This window comes from Hesperophylax consimilis, chromosome 8 (assembly GCF_061612785.1).
Source record: "Hesperophylax consimilis isolate HC1 chromosome 8, BYU_Hcon_1.0, whole genome shotgun sequence".
NCBI lineage: Eukaryota > Metazoa > Arthropoda > Insecta > Trichoptera > Limnephilidae > Hesperophylax > Hesperophylax consimilis.
In genome coordinates this window covers 3,431,957-3,450,845 of record NC_142843.1, presented here as the reverse complement: position 1 = coordinate 3,450,845, position 18,889 = coordinate 3,431,957, and the positions used below count along the sequence as shown (strand labels likewise).

At 34.7% G+C, this 18,889-nt stretch overlaps 1 protein-coding gene across 1 annotated transcript in view; it reads right to left on the bottom strand.

Annotated features, from left to right (window-relative positions):
* Elk (Eag-like K[+] channel) overlaps positions 1 to 18,889 on the bottom strand; it is a 622,750-nt gene that overhangs the window by 92,413 nt on the left and 511,448 nt on the right. The window contains exons 4-5 of the mRNA XM_089634754.1: positions 13,487 to 13,624; positions 2,183 to 2,361 (exon numbers count right to left, since the gene is read on the bottom strand). Of these exons, the coding sequence (XP_089490880.1) occupies positions 2,183 to 2,361; positions 13,487 to 13,624 (317 nt within the window). The remainder of the gene's footprint in view (positions 1 to 2,182; positions 2,362 to 13,486; positions 13,625 to 18,889) is intronic.

Below are 18,889 nucleotides of genomic sequence, written 5' to 3'. Positions count from 1 at the left end.
TCAGGATATCAGAATACTTCAGTGGAATATCCCAAGTGCTATTTCCAACAAATCAGATCTCTTTCTGATCATCTGGCTGCTATCTCGGAGACATGGTTTACTCCATCCACCCACTTTAATGTGGGAGGGTATTCCTGTCTCCGCGATGATCGCCCGGAAGGTACGGGCGGTGGTGCTACCCTTTTTATTAAAAAATCCATATCATTTTCCCCAATAAATAATATCAAACCCCCCAACGCTGACTTCCAAATGGTTGCAGCTAAAATAAAGGACACATCCTTTATTTCAGTCTATCTTCCCCCAACAGTCTACTTCAATAAACAAATTGGGTTGCAAATCGTAAGTCAACTAAACCCTCCTTTCTTTATATTAGGCGATTTTAATGCCCATTCCCCCGTCCGGGGTTCTGCTTTCTCCGACCGAGACGGTCGAAGTGTGATAGATTTCTTAGATGAATCCAACCTTTTCCTTTTGAATGACGGATCTCCTAATAGGATCTCACGCCCCAGCACAAACTCCAGTGCAGTGGATCTCTCGATATGCTCTACTAGTCTGGCTTCTCTCTCCTCGTGGGTGGTGTCCCCTGACCCTTGCTCCAGTGATCATTTCCCGATCTCCATTACTAATTAAACTTCTTTCCAATCAGACAAGTCTCATATTTCGACAAAGATTAAAACGAAACACACCAAATGGGACGAATGTAACTCTCATATGGACAAGTTCCTACTAAATTTACATGCCACCGATATATTTTCCGTCAAAGATGATTATAATAACTTCAAATCAATGCTCATAACTTCAATAAATAAATCAAATCCCCCTAAAAAACTAAATCTCTCAAAAAACACTCCCTCCAACTCCCTGGTGGGATGAGGAATGTTCCAAAGTAGTAAAAATTCGGAAAGCTAAATCTCTTTCCTATCGTTACAATATGACTATGGAGAACTATCTTATATACAAAAACGCCGAATCCAATGCCAAAAGAGTATTGTAATAGTATTGTAATAAGAGTATTGTAATAATAACTGGAGCGATGCAATTGTCACACATAATTATGAACATTCCCTCGTTCTCTCTGACTCTCTCAGTTCCCTCCAAAAACTTAAATCCAGTCCTCTTCTACATCCCAATGATCACTTTGTATGCCTTATTCGAATGATGATAGCCTTCATTCAAAGCTCTGGTAAAACTGTAACTCTGATTTGGCATTCCTGGACATGTTGGTATCATGGTTAATGATATTGCGGATGCCTTGGCAAAACAAGGAGCGTCCAACCCTGTTGTTACCCTAGTAAATCACATTCCCCTATCTGACATTTTTTCCATCATCAAAGATAGATCCGCAATGTTCGGGCAGAGTATTGGCATATTGCTAGTCAATCCAAGGGAGCTTGCTATTCCTCAATACAAAGGACTATCCCATCAAAACCGTGGTTTCGGCAATTCCCCCATTTTTCCAAAAATAAAAACCTTCTTCACTCATTTGAATGAGGATCGGACATTGTTCCGTTCCTTTCCACCTTTTTAAAATTCACGTCGTCGACTCCCCAGATTGTACATTCTGTGGTATAGAAGTGGGAACTTTAGATCACATATTTTTTGGTTGTCCTTCTCTAAACAAATATCCCCTCTTCTATCACGCCTTATCTAAAATTGCCTCCCCTCCATTCAACATTTCATCTTTTCTAAGTTTGAACTCGACTCCAATTTTCATTTTCATAAGAAGTCATCAATATTTAAACGAAAGTAAATATTTTGGACCTACTATTCATAAATATTTAAAAATAATAGGTCAAAGACGCGAGCCCTGGGGCACGCTACTTGTAGCTCTAATATAGACCTGAAATGGCGCTTGTTCTTACTTACGTGATCCTCTTAAAGCCATTATACAGACACATCATTATAGAGTATTGAAACAGACATGTATTAGCAGATGCTTCTTCAACAGAGAAGAAGTGGAAAAGTACTCACATTGGTCAGTTTCTTAGTTGCAGTGATCTTTGCAAATAAATTACATATAGAGGATTGATTGAGACAGGTATGGACTTCTCAAATATAGTTCAGAGATGTTCAGTTTCAGTTTGCGCTTGTACTTACTTGCAGTGGTCCTTGTAAAGACATAACACACATGTAAATTATTGATCAGCTATCTCTTCTTGGCGGAAGATAGCGCAATACTCACATTGTTCAGTTTCAATTTGCCCTTGCACTTGTCGGGCTTGTAGTGTCCGGAGAGCTGGTAGAGCACTGCGCGCGAGCGACGGCGACCCATGTTGGCGGGCGACGGTGCCTCGGGGTCGGCACCCGACTCTGCAAGTAGGCAACTTGAGTCAGCCCGAAAGCGCGCCCCGAGCAGCGCGGCTGCGGGCACAAAAGGGGATAAAGCAAGAGTCACTACCCCCGCCGATGCGGACGGTCTCACGGGCCCTGGGGGAAACAAGGACAAACACGTGTACGTGTGCCAGACCACTCAATCAACAAAACTCACCAACATCAACACTAAGCACCATCTCTTAAACACTCCTGCGCTCCTGATACTAATAGCAAAACATTGCCATTTTAGAAAATATCTAAATTGAAAACATATGTTTTCGTAACATTTTTAGGTTGCTAACCTAACCTAACCTAAACATAACATATTTTTGGATCAACTAAATTATTGTTTAAAATATTTTTATTAGTACCTATGTCTTAACCTTTTTTATTGGCTCCTAGCTATTAAACCTTGCATGTCTAACATGTCTGTATATTTGAATGCATTCATTTTTCTCACTGATTGCTGTATCACAGGTAATAAAATATCTCTTTTGAAACCTTACATGGATGTCTTGACTATCAATTTAAATACCAATCGAGTAATCTTTTTTCATATCTTTACAGCTTTGCTGTGCTTTTAGATAATGACTCAAAAATGCTAAATTTCACAAGCTGCTTAGATACACGGAGAAAAATGAGTAATGCTAGTTTATTAAAAATTCTTAAAATTTTCGGTAATCTGCTTAAAATTACACCTGGATTTGCCTTTATAATTTATAATGACGAAATGCGAAAAATGGTAAATATTTTTATGAACACGTGTTCCGACATCGTGATAATACATTCGTATTTTGCTAAAAGTATATTAGTAAATCTATCAATTCTCTCGTTTAGGGCCTGCAATCCCGTTTTCAACCAAATCACAATCAATTTGAAGAGATTCTTAATAAATTAGTAATACTTATTTTCTCCGTGTAGGTCACAAACTTACAGTCCATTTTTGTCTTTTAATTGACTGATGTTGTACAATTTTTCCGACACATTTTCCAAAGCTACGACTACATGTCTAGATTCACGTATTGACTTCAGTTGGTGTAGAAGTAATATTACTAAGATTATTAGTTTTTATTTCTTAAACATATTTTTATCTTTATTTTCGATATGCAATTATTGCGTTTTAAAGTTAAACCATGGATTAAAAATATCATTTTTAATGGCTGTGACTTTACGCATAGCACTGTTGCAATAGTATTTATTATGTAGCATGCAGAAGAACTGTCGGAATTCTTGCAAAATTTATTTGTTTTCGTGAAAACAGTGTCAGACTCAGGGTTTTCAATTTTCAAACAAAAGCCAAGCTTATGAATACAACCCAAAGAAGCTTATTGATCCATTTATATTCCGCAGCTTTAAATGAATGCTTACATTTAAATAGCAGTACCAACTGCCGTATTGAATTCTAACTCAATTAGTATCGTATTCAAACGAAACGTAAAAAAAAGTTAAAGCTTTGCTTAAAATTGCACCGTTTAATTGAAAATACGTAGAACTCGGTGAATGAATGAGGTATTTTTTTCGATTCGCTCACGTCAAAATTCTACCTGCAACTAAACCAATTTTTCATGTGGAAAAAATGAAGCATGGGATTTGGCAAAATAATGTTTCATGTAATTACTGCACTAGGTTCCGATTACCCGCAACCTGTGGAGCTAACTCATTCTGAATTTGGGGGATTTTGTAAGGCCAAACTCTTTGACAAGTAGCATAAACCCACTGTCATTTTTTTAGTATGAAGTAAAACCCATAAAAACAAACTTTTCTATTTCCAGTGTTGGATTTTAAGCCCGACACAATCCCGAAAGACTTTATCGCTCATTTTGAAAAAAAATTGAAAGGTCATATTTTACTGTCCGGTGACATAATTTTCCAATAAAAATACATTTTCCATTCGTTTATTTTCCCATAAAAAATATTTTTCCATAGATGAAAATTTATTTTCCCATACAAATAATTCAACTTTTTAATCTAAAAACTACCTTAAAACATTGGAATTACAAAAATAGTTGTTTTTCATTTTTACTTCTAAAATCATGTAGAATCACCCCTCTCCCCGAGTTAGCGCACTTTACCCCCGGACACCATTATACATATTTTTTTCCATAATACATAGCTATTGGGTGCAAACTAATGCATTATGGTGTATGGTGATGCTGGAACGAGACGGAACGAGTATCACGTTATCCTTTAAGCAGAGTAGTAGTGTGATAGAAAAATATATTTTTTTGTTTTTAATTGAAAAAAATATCATCGTACAGCAAAATGACATATATATTTCTTTAATCCAATTGCTGGTTACAATCTTACACATGAAGAAAATGAGTGTTATAATATATTAAGAATATCTTTTAATATTTATTAATCTTGTTAAAAATGGGATTGCAGACCGTTGACTGATAATTTTTTAGTAAATTCCTAATATATCGCAACACGTGTTCATGCACCTGCTTTTGTCTTGATATAATTCGAAAATATTAGGATTTTTATGAACACGTGTTCCCATATGATAATAGATTCGTAATTTACGAAAAGTTTACCAGGAAACTTATCAATTCATTCGTTAAGGGCCTGCAGTCCTATTTTTAACGGAATTACGAATAATTTTAAGAAGTTCAATAAATTAATAAATTAGTAATATTTTTTTCATCAAATTTTCTTTGGAAGGTTGTCTTTCATGGAGGATTGATGTAGGACACTTCCCAACGGAGGACACCTCCTGTGCTTAATTTATTTCCTTTTGAAAAATTCACGTAGGATACTTTTAAACAGAACTCATCTGCATATGGTGCCTACATAACTATCTTTTCTTGATATATAAAGTCAAATAAAACTCAACTTTGAAGCAATAATAGCTTTAATTAGTTAAGAAAGTTGCAACACTAAATTAATTATTCGCCTAGCTTTGTTCATATTCTGCTTGTATTACCTAACTAACTTATATTATCCTATCTTGAGATGCTTATTAATAATTGTTTGTTTGGGAATTAGCAAAATCTAATTAATCCATGGATAGAGTTACTATTAGTTAACACGGTTCCCTTAGCTAGCATATCTAGTAAACACGGTTCCCTTAGCTAGTATATCTAGTATCTAAGATAATTGACTCAGTATTAGAGCACCTAATAAACTAGTACAGGTAGGAGCTCGCTTTATAATCTATTGAATAGGTGAGGAACTAACTGATGGTTATAGAGGGATGGGTGGTTACAGAAATGCGGTCTAGCACGCTAACAGCCAGGATGAAATTGATAAGGTTGATTGAATAAGGCAATAATAATCATTCTACACTTGAACTTTAGTAATAAGTTGCAAAAAATATCATTGAATTTAATAGCGGTTTAATGGAATTTAAAAGAATTATTTGTATTTCTTGGGCTTTAAATATTTAACAATTTCTAAACATTTTGTTTTGAACAGTTTTATTTCACATGTTCATTTGTAAATTGATTTTTAATTATTTGCTACCGGTTTCGACACATCCGTGTCATTCACTAGCAATCTCATTTGCTACCGGTTTCAACACATCCATGTCATTCACTAGCAATCTTAAAAATATACTTGCATAATTTTTAAGTTGGTTTTAAGATTGCTTATGAATGACACGGATGTGTCGAAAGCGGTAGCAAATGAGATTGCTTGTGAATGACACAAACGTGTCGAAATTGGTAGCAAATGATATTGCTAGTGAATGACACGGATGTGTCGAAACCGGTAGCTAATGAGTTATCTAGTGAATGACACGGATGAGTCGAAACCGGTAGCAAATGAGATTGCTAGTGAATGATACGGATGTGTCAAAACCGGTAGAAAATAAATAAAAATCAAGTAAAAAATTTACATTTGAAATAAAACTCTTCAAAATAAAATAATTATGCTTCTGAAACGTAAAAATGTTGAAATCACTTTTTGAATCAGCGTTTTTAACATCAAATTAATCATATTAGAAAAAAAACCTTTTCATTTTTAGCGAGTTTCGGGGACTTATTCTTTGGAATATTCAATAAATACATATATTGGTTTACAATTGTGTATTTCTTACCAACGGCGAGTCTGTAGATTGCAAAGACAGCTTGTCAGTTGATTGTTTGTGGCGGACGGGCGACCAAAAGGGAAAATAAAATGCACCGCAATAGTTTATTCGGGCCTTCCAGTCAAAGGATTAACCCCTTTGACGGCATCACTCAGTTTCCTATTACTATATTATTATTAATTCCGTTTGAAAACCCCAGTTGCATTAATAATACAAATTATTCAACGCGCCAAGCAATTATTTGCGCATTTATGAAAAAAAGTAAAACTGTTGTATCTCCGGAGTTTTCTCACAGAGGGATGATCAATATAACAACAAGCAATTATTCAAATTTCAAAGTTAATTTTCGAGTTCTGTTATAATTTCAGTTCTTTCAAGCAACTAGTCAACAATGACATAATAACAGAACTTGAATAGGCCTTCCACAGAACCCGAAAATGAACGTTGAAATTTGATGAATCGTTCAAGTTCTACGAAACAACCCATCCTTAGATTTTTACTGTGATTTCAACAATGGCTCTGATATTTTAATAAGCATGCGGTTGGAATAATCTGGACCCCGACCTTGAAATTGCAACCATAATTATTATCCTATTATTCTCGACAGCTAACGCCATCTAGGGGAAACCTAATATACTAATTGATGTGCTCGTGCACTAACGTATTTCTTAAACTGTATCTCTTCTGTATGCCCAACCGTATCTTTTAAACGGCTGTATGAACGAGTTATTTTTGTAGCTAGGCCCCTGTGATCCAAAGCTCCCGAATTAGTTTTGACTTTTTTGCTGATAAAACGGCGCTATACAAATAATAAGGTATAGCGAAAAGGGCGAAGTATTAGTCTATTTGAAAAAGCTACATTGGTCAAATAAGTGATTTAGAAAAGACCCCGGATAACAGAAGATGGCGTGGTAAGAATTCCGCTAAATACATACAGGTGTTTTTCCAATACGTAAAATTTGATACTAAACATCTGTCATAAAAATAATTCTTGAATGTGGGAGCATGTATTGTTTGTAAAGTAATTTGTATTGATCGATTTGCCTTATTCAATGGATATTGGAAGTATCGTGGTACTGTAACAAGCAGGTTTCTGAGATCCAAAGGGCGAGGTAGTATATAATAGTAATATAGAGATGATATTTTACACGTATAACAAGTTAGCTGAAAGGTAAGGTTGATTGATGACTTATGACGAGAACCAACATTCAGCGTGCGGGCGTTGTGACTCATGCTTTATCTTGTGACATTCAAACGATTAAATACTTTGAAAATTAGTTACTTTTCGATGAAACCTGTTGTGTAATCTCATTTTACACAACAGGTAATATGAGATTACACAACAGGTTACATCGCAAATTAGTTACTTTGCGATGAAACCTGTTGTGTAATCGCAAATTAGTTACTTTGCAATGAAACCTGTTGTGAAATCTCATATTTCATTTACAACCTCTATGATTAAATAAAACTCCGGCTACAACAAAACACTTGGAATTTTAATGTTTTAGATTGGCAATGGGCTTTCATATCCTAATTAGCAGGCGGTTGGAATAATACACCTTATTTATTTTCCATCCGGTCTCTGCAATACTAGACAGCTAAACGCCATCTACTGGTAACCTAATACACTAATCTAGTGCCATCTATAGGTGAGCTCATCTCATACACTAATATTCAGGATATTACAGAACCGAAATGAAACATTTAATTCATTTAACATATTTTCATGTTTCATAAGATTCAACAAAATCAAACGAGAAGTTTGTCAAAAAAAATTAAGATAATAGAAACTTGTTACTTTTAAAATTAGCTAAACTCGTAATAAGAGGATCTGATTAATAATTTTTTGGTTAAAATCATGTTTTTTTGCATAGAATATTCTTAAACGCAGAGATAATTAAAATAAAATACGTTCTGAATATTCACATTTAAATAAATGTATTTTTTTTATGTATATTTTGATAAAATATTGTTTTAGAAGGGCTATGCTCGAGGTACAATGCAAATGAAACCATGTTGCTCATAATTTTTTTTTATCTATGGCAGTTACAACTTATTTTCAATTAAATTCTTGTTGTTCTTAGAAATGGTTATAAAATGTTTTAAATACAATTTTGTGGCATAATTTATCTGCAAACTTTCCATAGAAATTGGACACGTTTCGGTAAAAAATCGCAAGCATTTTGATGCAAAAAATCAATATTGGTTAAAATTTCAGATGGGACCTTGTTGTTCCAAGGGTGCGATATTATACTAATAATCTTCTTACAGGATTCGGAAAACTGTGAAGCAAATGAAGAGATGTACGCAAAGGTTTTTAGTTTTTCATTTGATTAAAAATTTTCGTTTTGCTTTTTGACTAAAAGATAACATATAAGGAGAAAAATGTATTTAATCGGTTGAAAGTCACTTAAAATTGGGAAAATAGGACGTCCGTCAAGCGTTTGACAAAAAGCACAGAGTAAATTAATAATGTTACTTTGTGCTTTTTGCGAAACGTCAAAGGGATATTTTTTATGTACACATTTACCTTTTCAAAAAAACATACCATTGCAGAACACTGATGCGAGGGATATTAAGCGAAAGTACACTTTTCACATTGAGGGTTTCTGCGCCACCCTACTGGGAGTGGAGGGCACATTGAGGGCATTCTGTGCCACCTTACTGGGAGTGGAGGGCACATTGAGGGCATTCTGCGCCGCCCTACTGGGAGTGGAGGGCACATTGGGGGCACACTGCGTCACCATACTGGGAGTGGAGGGCACATTGAGGGCACACTGCGTCACCATACTGGGAGTGGAGGGCACATTGGGGGCACACTGCACCACCCTACTGGGTGTGGAGGGCACATTGGATGCGGGCAGAAGAGAGTTTCCAAAACGACAAAACGACGCGATTAAACAATCGCAATCATTTAATAGCTGTAAACTCTCATAAAATTCAAATTAAAACAATTCATTGATTTTTGTTGTTGTTGTATGTGTTAAATGTTTTTTTGTTGTTGTGAGAATTAATCTTTATTCTGAGAAAAGTTATTTATGTTGGTTATTTACAGTTATTAGACGATCGTTTGATTTTTTGGTTTTCAATTGGTAAATCGTGATTTCGCATCTTCATTTGTATATTAAATTAATATTAATCAATCAAAAATACATATTTACTCTGAGTTATTAAAAAAGATTGCGGAAAATATGAAGATGCGATTATTGGGTAAAATGGTTAGGTGTTAGGTTAGGTTAGGTATATTCACATGAAAGAGTTAAACAAATTTGGTTATTTTATCATGCTAGGTTGTGAATGAGGGGTTTGTGTTGCATTGTGCACCAAAGACGTGAATGTTTCGGGTTCAGTAATTTATGTTATATCATCATCAAGGAAGGTGTGTAATTCGTTTTTTGTAAAGAAGGAGGTAGCGTAGTACGGCACAATACCCTAAAGACTCCTTTGCTAAGCATTTGAAGCATAAAGGGTGTGAGATTTGGATGTGTGTTTTTTTCTTATTCTTTCAGATAGTCTTGCAGCTGTGATCTGCCTTGATGATGTACTGAAAGGACGTTAGTATGTTTACAACACTGTATTTTGTCTTAATACCCTAAAACTCAACCAGCATAAAAACTACAATTGAGAGTCTAAAAATCACAGATATCGTGTGTTATGTTATACAAATTAAAAAAAAATGGTTGTTGCCAATTTACATAAAAACTTTCGACCCTAAGGCTTTGATAGGTCAATTAAATTGAGTATCTGCACAGCAAAAATAATTTAGATCAAATTCTCATGAAGTGAGGAATAATTGTGCTTACTTCGGAAACACGGACACACCACACGTCTATTGAATTATTTCTGCAGTGTTGTATAATATAATGTATCTTATAACGTTATGTTCCCAGTTTTATAAAAGTAGATCCCGTTTCGTTTGTAGATTACCCTTATCCTTATCAAAGGTAAATCCAGTACTGGGAAAATACGTATAATTTGTAGTGATAAGGTTATAATTACACTGAGTAAGCCTTACGAATAAGAATCTCTTGATTTAGATAAGGTTATTAAACCCCCCATATAAATAATAGATTACCTTAGGCACTGCTCATTTAATGAATTATTGTAGGTAGTATAGAATCATTCGGGCGTAGGATATGTGAGAATTAAGGAAGAAACACACTGGATCCACTTACGTGATTAACGCATTAGTACGTTCCTAGGTCAACGTGCACACTGGTTCTGCATACTCAACGCGTGTGACCAGATGACAAATGTCAAATGTCTATAGTTATTAAATACGCCAGATGATTTAGAGTTTAGTTTTTAGGTTATGTTTATGTGTTTCAGTTGTCAACAGACGCAATCCGTGCTTTGTCATGTTGTGCGATTCAAAGGGTGAAGATTTACTTATTTGATTATTTTATTTAACCAACTGTCAGAACAAACAACCATAGATATAACAATAGTTGCGTAGATAATACCATTTATATATGTAAAATCAACTTGTTGAAGGCGTGAAGCCACCTCCTTCATCTTTAGACGATCTGGACTGCCCAGATCGGCACAGCGATTGAGGCGTCGGTTTGCGTTGCGTGTGACAAGTGTGTTTCTAAATCATCTATTTCTATAGAAAATATATGATTTACAAATTTGTTCCAGATATCTTCATGCGTTGCTTACGTAGCGTACGTCGATCCAGTGTGTGTCTATCTTTAGAATCGTTCGTAGCGTAGGATGTGTGAGGATTAATATGAACTCTTCCATTCCAGGAGCTTTTCCGCCCCGGTGAAACTTTCACGTGCCTTGGTGCGTTTATATGTAGAGGGGTAATTGGTATCAGCTATTGTGGCGGAAATGCTTAGCTAATTAGCACACTGTTTGGTGTGACATGCACTGAGCAAACGGGAAGAATTTTACATTTAACATGCAGTACGTTGCTTCGTGTTATGATGCACCAAGCGACTCGGCACAAATAGGACATGTATTTTTAAAACTGTGAAGCTTTGTTTATTGCATGGTATATTACATTGCACAAACAACATAACTCACAATGAGTCAAAACAAACTCATTCGGAAAAACCAGCTTTGTGTACAAGGATTTAATAATATAACTGTGCCTTCGTCAGAGCAGATTGGATTTGGTTACACGGAGAAAAATGACTATTGCTAATTTATTAAGAATCTCTTCAAATTATTTGTGATTCCGGTTATTAACGGGATTGCAGCCTTGGCGAATGAATTAAGGCGAAGCTTAGTGCTAAATCACTATTTTGATTAACCTTTATAACGAATTGATGTACATTATAAATACCAAAAATATGATTTAGATAAATTGAAGGTTTTCCTATCGTTTCGCTTGAGTAAAACGCAAACAAAAAATAAATTACTCAATAAAATATATATGTAAACTAATAATATATTTTTGATAGAAATGTATGAACGCATAAAGGAAAAAACTTTTAAAAATACAGTATTATAGCTAAGATTATTTGTGACAGTTTCACTTGATTAACTTTTTTGCTTTCTTATAAAATTATTTACAAAATGAATAAAAACAAGTTTTGTGCTTGAAATCGAACGTTTCTAGACTCCCTTTGTCAAGCGATTTCAATGCCTATTACCTACAATATAAGGTATACCAATAATATACAAATTTTTGGCTTGTAACTTCTTCTTAACAGGTTTCCTGATAACCTTTTTTTAGATTACGAATATACTATCATAGCAAATCATATAACATTGCTCATAAATAATTTAAGAATGTTTTATCAATTTGCTTTCATAACAATACAAAGAATGAAAACAAATATCATTACGATACAAAGACCTCAATGCAAAAATATATGGATTTTCAATTGGTTTCATTTTGTAATTTACTAAAAGATTATCAAGAAACCTGTTAGTTCATTTGTAATGCCTGCATTACTCGTTTTTTAGCCAGAATTAACAATGATTTGAAGAGATTCTTAAACCCCGCATTCCAAAGTTCTACCAATTTATAACATATATTTCTCTTTAACACTTTAAGTTTAAAAAAAAATCGTATTCTTTTTGAAGATAATATGTTTACATTTGTTATGCCCAAACGGTAGTTGTATGAAATCATCTATAGAAAAAAATCGCAAAGTAAAATCACGTTTTGTTCTGTTATTTAATATGTAATAATAAAAAAATCACAGCGTAAGCATTTTTCGAGAGATTTGATGCTGTATTTCAATTTTAATATTAGCGCCTTCCCTCTAACATTCGTATTTATATATCTCCCTTTCAAACCATCTTTAATCGCTTACTACGGAGCCTTAATAAATTAGCAATGGTCGTATTTCTCCTTATAGGTTAGGATTGGTTGAGTTGGAAAGGATTAGATTAGGACTTTATGAGAAAGTCTAAGTTTTGGTCAAGGTAAGGTTAATTTAGGTTCTGGTCTAATTAAGGATTTTATAACCTGAAAAAGGCACAGTTAGTTAGTTGTAGGTGTTGTTATAAATAGACCGATAAACACAAAGCCATATTTTTGTTTAATAATATTCCGTTAAAAGTTACAAACTTTTTAAAAAGTAAGTCCTTCGCCTGGTTTTCATTTGGTCAAGCATTTGAATTTTTGTACAATCGGTTTTATTCGTTTTCACTACTGCATTCGAGTGATGCATTGTATGGTGAGAACTATTTAGTACACGTAATTCCGTTTCGCTGTTTTACAATTTGATCCCAGGGAAATTCCCGAGAGTTATAGCTTTTAACAAAACAAAGCCCGATTTTGCGAAAAGAATTAGCGTTTACACCCGTTAACAAGTGAGTATAATTCTATTTGTTTTATAATGAAGTGAAGTGAAGTAAAAAATCTCCTCTTTTAAAAACAGGCTGGTGATAATTTAACGTTGATTTTAAAAATAAAGTTTGTAATTTAACGTGGATGTTTTTAACCCAAAAGAAACAATTTTGTTGATGCAAAATAATATTGAATGACAACTGCAGCCATTCTTGTAAGTTAGTGTTAGGGAATAGTACACAAGACAATCACCAATAAACTCAAATGCCAAATCACAAATCACATAGCGCATGGGACAGATACGAGCTATGGACAATATTGGACACTGAGGCAGACGATATTGGACAATGGAACGAACACAACACCGACAGTAAAATGGAAGGCTGGCTTACCGCTGTCAAAGTCCTCTGTGGTGGACATCTCGGCCATCTTGGTGTTTGTGATGTCCTTGTGAGAGGCGAGGAATAAAACCACCTCGCGTTTCTCATTTTTGATTGGCACGATATCCAATAAGCACCAAAATGGAGTTCCTGAAATAAATTATAAAAAAACTTTGATTAACAAAAGCATTTTAAATGTGCATAAAGCATACGCGGTGTGCAGTAAGCGAATTGAAAAGCAGTAATTTTTATCCTTTTGGGAAACAAACTCCTGATTTGGTTTACCTAGCACTCAGAAATTAACGTTCATTGAAGTATTTTACAGGAAAATTTATTCATTTTATTTATTAACTAAAATACCAAGTCCAATTAACAGATTACATATTACACGAAGTCAATGGAAGGAGAAATTTTATAATAAAAGATGCTATGACAAAATGTCAATACTTCAGCCATATATAGAAACTAACTGAACGTGAAAGCATCCGACAGAAATATACAGAAATTAAATTATCGTGGAGGTATTCGACGGGAATATGTACAAAATGAATTATTTCTGCCATTTTGTTTCGCATAAATTTTTAGGTAAATATTTTGTTTTTGTAAATATTTACCATGTACCTTGCTTTTTCTTTTAATGTTGATTTTTGCTATTCACTCTAGGCACTGGCAGGTATCAATACCTTTTATCTCTTGTCTCTTCTTTGTATTTGTTTACGATCTTATTTTTTAAATTCTATCGCTATACTGGAATAAATATTATTGTTTCTATTATTATTCTCACTAGCAAGTTAATTTATTAATACTAGTTTTATATAAAAGCCCGAAAGGCGTTAATAAATAAATTTACTAATCTTGGAAGCGTTCCACAGGAACACATACATTTACTGATCGTGGAAGTATTCAACAGGAATATATAAAAATTAACTAATTGTGCAAGCATTTGATAGGAATATAGAGAAATTAACGGATTATGGAAGCATTTCACAATCAGTTATTTTTTGATCAACTGAATATATAGAAATTAAAGGATTATGGAAGCATTTGACAGGAATAAATAGAAGTTATCTGATCGTAGAAGCATTCGGCAGGAGTATATAGAAATTAACTGATCGTGCAAGCATTCGATAGGAATACATAGAAATTAACGTATTATGGAAGCATTCGACAGGAATATTTTCTAAATATATAGAAAATAACTGATTGTGAAAGCATTCGGCATTAATCAGGAATTATCTGATGGTGGAAGCATTCACAGGAAGAAATTAACTGACCGTCAAAGTATTCGATAGAAATATATAGAAATCAACTGATCGTGGAAGCATTCGACAGGAATATATAGAAATTAATTGACCTTGAATGTATTCGTCATGAACGTATAGAAAAAATACTCACGATGGTATCACGTTATTATTTTTGTAAGTTGTGTTTTTATGTAGTTGTATTTGTGTCTGTTTAAAATGCTCATTTTATTTTCTAAATGGATGCGGAAGCACATAAAGGTTTCAATTACGTGCTAAATTTACAGCCGGCTCGAGTTCCCTTTTACTGTTATTTTCATTGAAATTGCCTCCGGCAGCATGGAAAGTTATTTAGAAAGCGTTTGAGAGTAGAATACAAATCATTTTCATATAAAACACTGCCAACATTTCGTTATACGCGTTTCTCCTAAGTTTGCAGTTGAATTTTGCTCATTGTTCTGTCGTACCTTCTTTATAAAAAATGTATTGTTCATATTTTACATTATCTCCACACAGGAGGCCAGAAAGAAGATAATATTCCCCAAGGGTCTATTATGGCCTACGTTATCTTTGGGGATGCTGTGTAGTTATTTCATGATAATGTTTGCATGGATGTAAGGAAGGAGGGTTATGGTTGTAACGATAAATGGAATTGTGCTCTGAGATCAAAAAATTTACACATAAAAATTATCATAATTTTTTGACTCAATAACGTCATTTAAGAAAAAAATTGCTCGTAACTTAATCAATGCACACTCACAAGACTTCAAAATACAGGGTTTTCCAATAAGAGGTGTTATTTTGAATATTAATTAAAGAATTGATGATTTTTTATGGCCGGAATTGAATGCTATTGATCTGGACAACGTTTGCTTTCAACAAGATGGCGCTACGTGCCACACAAGTAACGAAACCATTGATCTTTTTCGGGAAAAGTGTCTGGACCGTGTTATCTCTCGAAGAGGTGATCACAATTGGCCACCGAGATCTTGTGATTTAACACCTTGCGACTTTTTCCTTTGAGGCCACGTGAAAGAGAAGGACTACACCAACAGCCCAGCGTCGATTCAAGACCTTAAAGATGGAATTCGTGAGGCTATCGAGGACATAAGGCAGCCACTTTGCGATTTTGTTATGGAAAATTTAATGAAAAGGATATGGTCCTGTAGGCGTGGTCGTGGTCATGATGTCATCATCGTGGATCATTTGAATTATGTTATTTTTCACTTTTAACGGCATACCTTTTTCTTTATAATGAAATAAACATTAGATCATTTATATTTAAAAATGGCATTTTTCTTTGAATATCAAAATAACACCTCTTATTGGAAAACACTGTACAATTCAGGCAAAGAGGTACACTTGCGCGATCGCATAAGCACACACACACACACACACACACCCTCACACACACACACACACACACACACACACATATACACACACACACACACCCTCACACACACACACACACACACACACATACACAACATATACCTACTTAAATTTTAAGTAAAAAAACCTTCTGCCTAGTAACCGACCAACACCTCAACCCGATACTGACTGTTCAATACCTACTGTTTTTTGTTTATATTAAAAGTTGAACAAAAAAAAGTCACCGGATTCCAAAATTTTTTTTTTTTTCTCCAAATAATGTTGGGAATCACTGGTTAAAATAAGTCAAGTACGTCTGAAGTTCTGGGAAGGAAAAAATTACTAGGGTTTGGGAGAAATCTAGGGCTTAGTGTGTCCAGTGCTTGACGTATGACTCCATACCTCCAGCTGCGGTTCAAGACGATAGGTCGAGAGAGAACAATTGGAGAGATCAAAGAGTCTCCTCAAACCGGCCTCTCCCGATCCGTACCACCATGCAACTGCTGGGCATCCGCCGCCAAGACCTGAACACACTTCACCCAATGAATCCGGGCACCTCTGGGGTGACCTATGGCAGAGGTGTTGGTTATAGAATAAATGGTTCCCGGGTGACCCATACCCGCCTCCCAAATGGTGTCGGTTTCCTTTCCAGAACTTTCTCTCGTTTCTTTCATTAAAAAAAAAAACACACACACAGCATCCAAAAAGATGACAAAGGCCATGGTGAAAATGATTTTCCTTATTGCCTCCAGCGTGGAGCTAACGAAAAAAAACTTTAATAACTAGATTTCAGCGAATAAAGCTTTTTGGATGCGAGGTATATTTGCATATTTTTATTCAAAGGATCTCGTTTGGAAAATTGTACAATTTCCGCAGCACGCGTTTGCTGATGTACGTTAAGTCTTTTAATGAACGAATACCCTGTCATGTGTGAAAAAGCCCTAGAGTATAGAGCTTCCTCACGCATATGGGCTTTTGATTCCCTGGCGCACTGTCAGTGCAGTGAAACATTCCAAACGGGAAAGTGGGCGGGTTGTGCAACTATTAGCAGGCGGTGATTAAAACGTAAATATTTACTGTATCTCTAATGAAAATGTACGGGAATTTATACACAAAAGTTATGTACTCTGTATAATCAGCCAATTACAAAATCCTAAAGCAGAGATGTCGATATTGGCTAATTTGAAATATAGTAACTGTATTACGAGTGATGTCGACGAAGTTTTGTTATTCGTTTGAGCATCTTCCAATCCGCATTGGCACCTACTAAAAATTTTCCACTTCTTACTTCTCCTACTCATTACCACTAGCCACTAGGTTCCACTAGTTTTCTGGTCTTCGTCTTACCCATATCCTTCCCGTCTACTACTACCTACCCTATTACCTTCTGCATGACAACATCCCCTAATTACTAACTAGTAACTTCGCTTAGTTTAATAACATACCCTAATTACTAAATAGTAACTACCTTCAGCCTTACAACATAACCTAATTACAAACTCTAGCTATAGTAACTACCTTTAGTATGATAACTTACTTAATTACTATCTAGTAACTACCTTCAGTCTGATAACTTTACTTAATTACTATCTAGTAACTACCGTCAGCGTAACAACATACCCTAAATACTAACTAGAGTAACTACCTTCAGCCAAAAAAATACCCTAAATGATAACTGGAATAACTACCTTCACCTTAACAAAATTCCCTAAATGCTACCTATAGTAACTACCTTCAGCCTAACAACATACACTTAATGATAACTAAAGTAACTACATTCAGCCTTACAACATATCCTAACTACTAACTAGTGACTACATTCGTCATGATAACATAACCTAAGTACCAACTAGTAACTACCTTCAGCCATACAATATTTCCTAAATGCTAACGAGAGTATCTACCTTCAGCGTAACAACATACCCTAAATACTAACTAGCGTAACTAAATTCAGCCTAAAAAATATCCTAAATGAAAACTGGAGTAACTACCTTCACCCTAACAAAATACCCTAAATGATAACTAAGGTAACTACATTCAGCCTTACAACATATCCTAACTACTAACTAGTGACTACATTCGTCATGATAACATAACCTAAGTATTAACTAGAAACTACCTTTAGCCTAACAACATACTCTAAATACTAACTAAACTAACTACCTTCAGCCTAAAAAAATACCCTAAGTATTAACTAGAGTAACTAACTTAAGCCTAACAACATACCCTAAATGATAACTATCTTCAGCCTAACAACATACCCTAAATACTCTGAGAGAGAACTGGAATCGCATTTAACGTAAAAGTAGTTAATTTTAAGGTTATAGACAATTCTACTGTCATCAGAGAGAACTTGAATCGCTGTTAATATAAAAATCGTTAATAATAGTAACGTTACGACAGTTCCTTATCCTTAAGTAAAACCAGAATCCGCCCAGAAAAAGACGTTATAACACCTGCAGTAAAACAATACAAATTTTTTTCCTAACTAACACTAGTAAACTCGTAGGCTATAAAATACTAGGTGCCCAGGCTATAGAGACATTACCAGTTTGTAACATGATATCAGGTTTTTTTGGAAGAACGTAAAGATTTCACGAAGGGTTATAACAAATCCAGATAAAAGGGCTTCGCCAAAACAGTAAAATAATAAGGGTTTAAATTACATACTAATCTGCTGGCCAACTCAAAGTCTGTAAAAGACAATAGAAAATAACCAATTTTGTAACATAATAAATTGTTCTACGGCAGTGTCTGCCAAACTGTGTGCTGCGGCACACCAGTGTACCACAAGAAGACT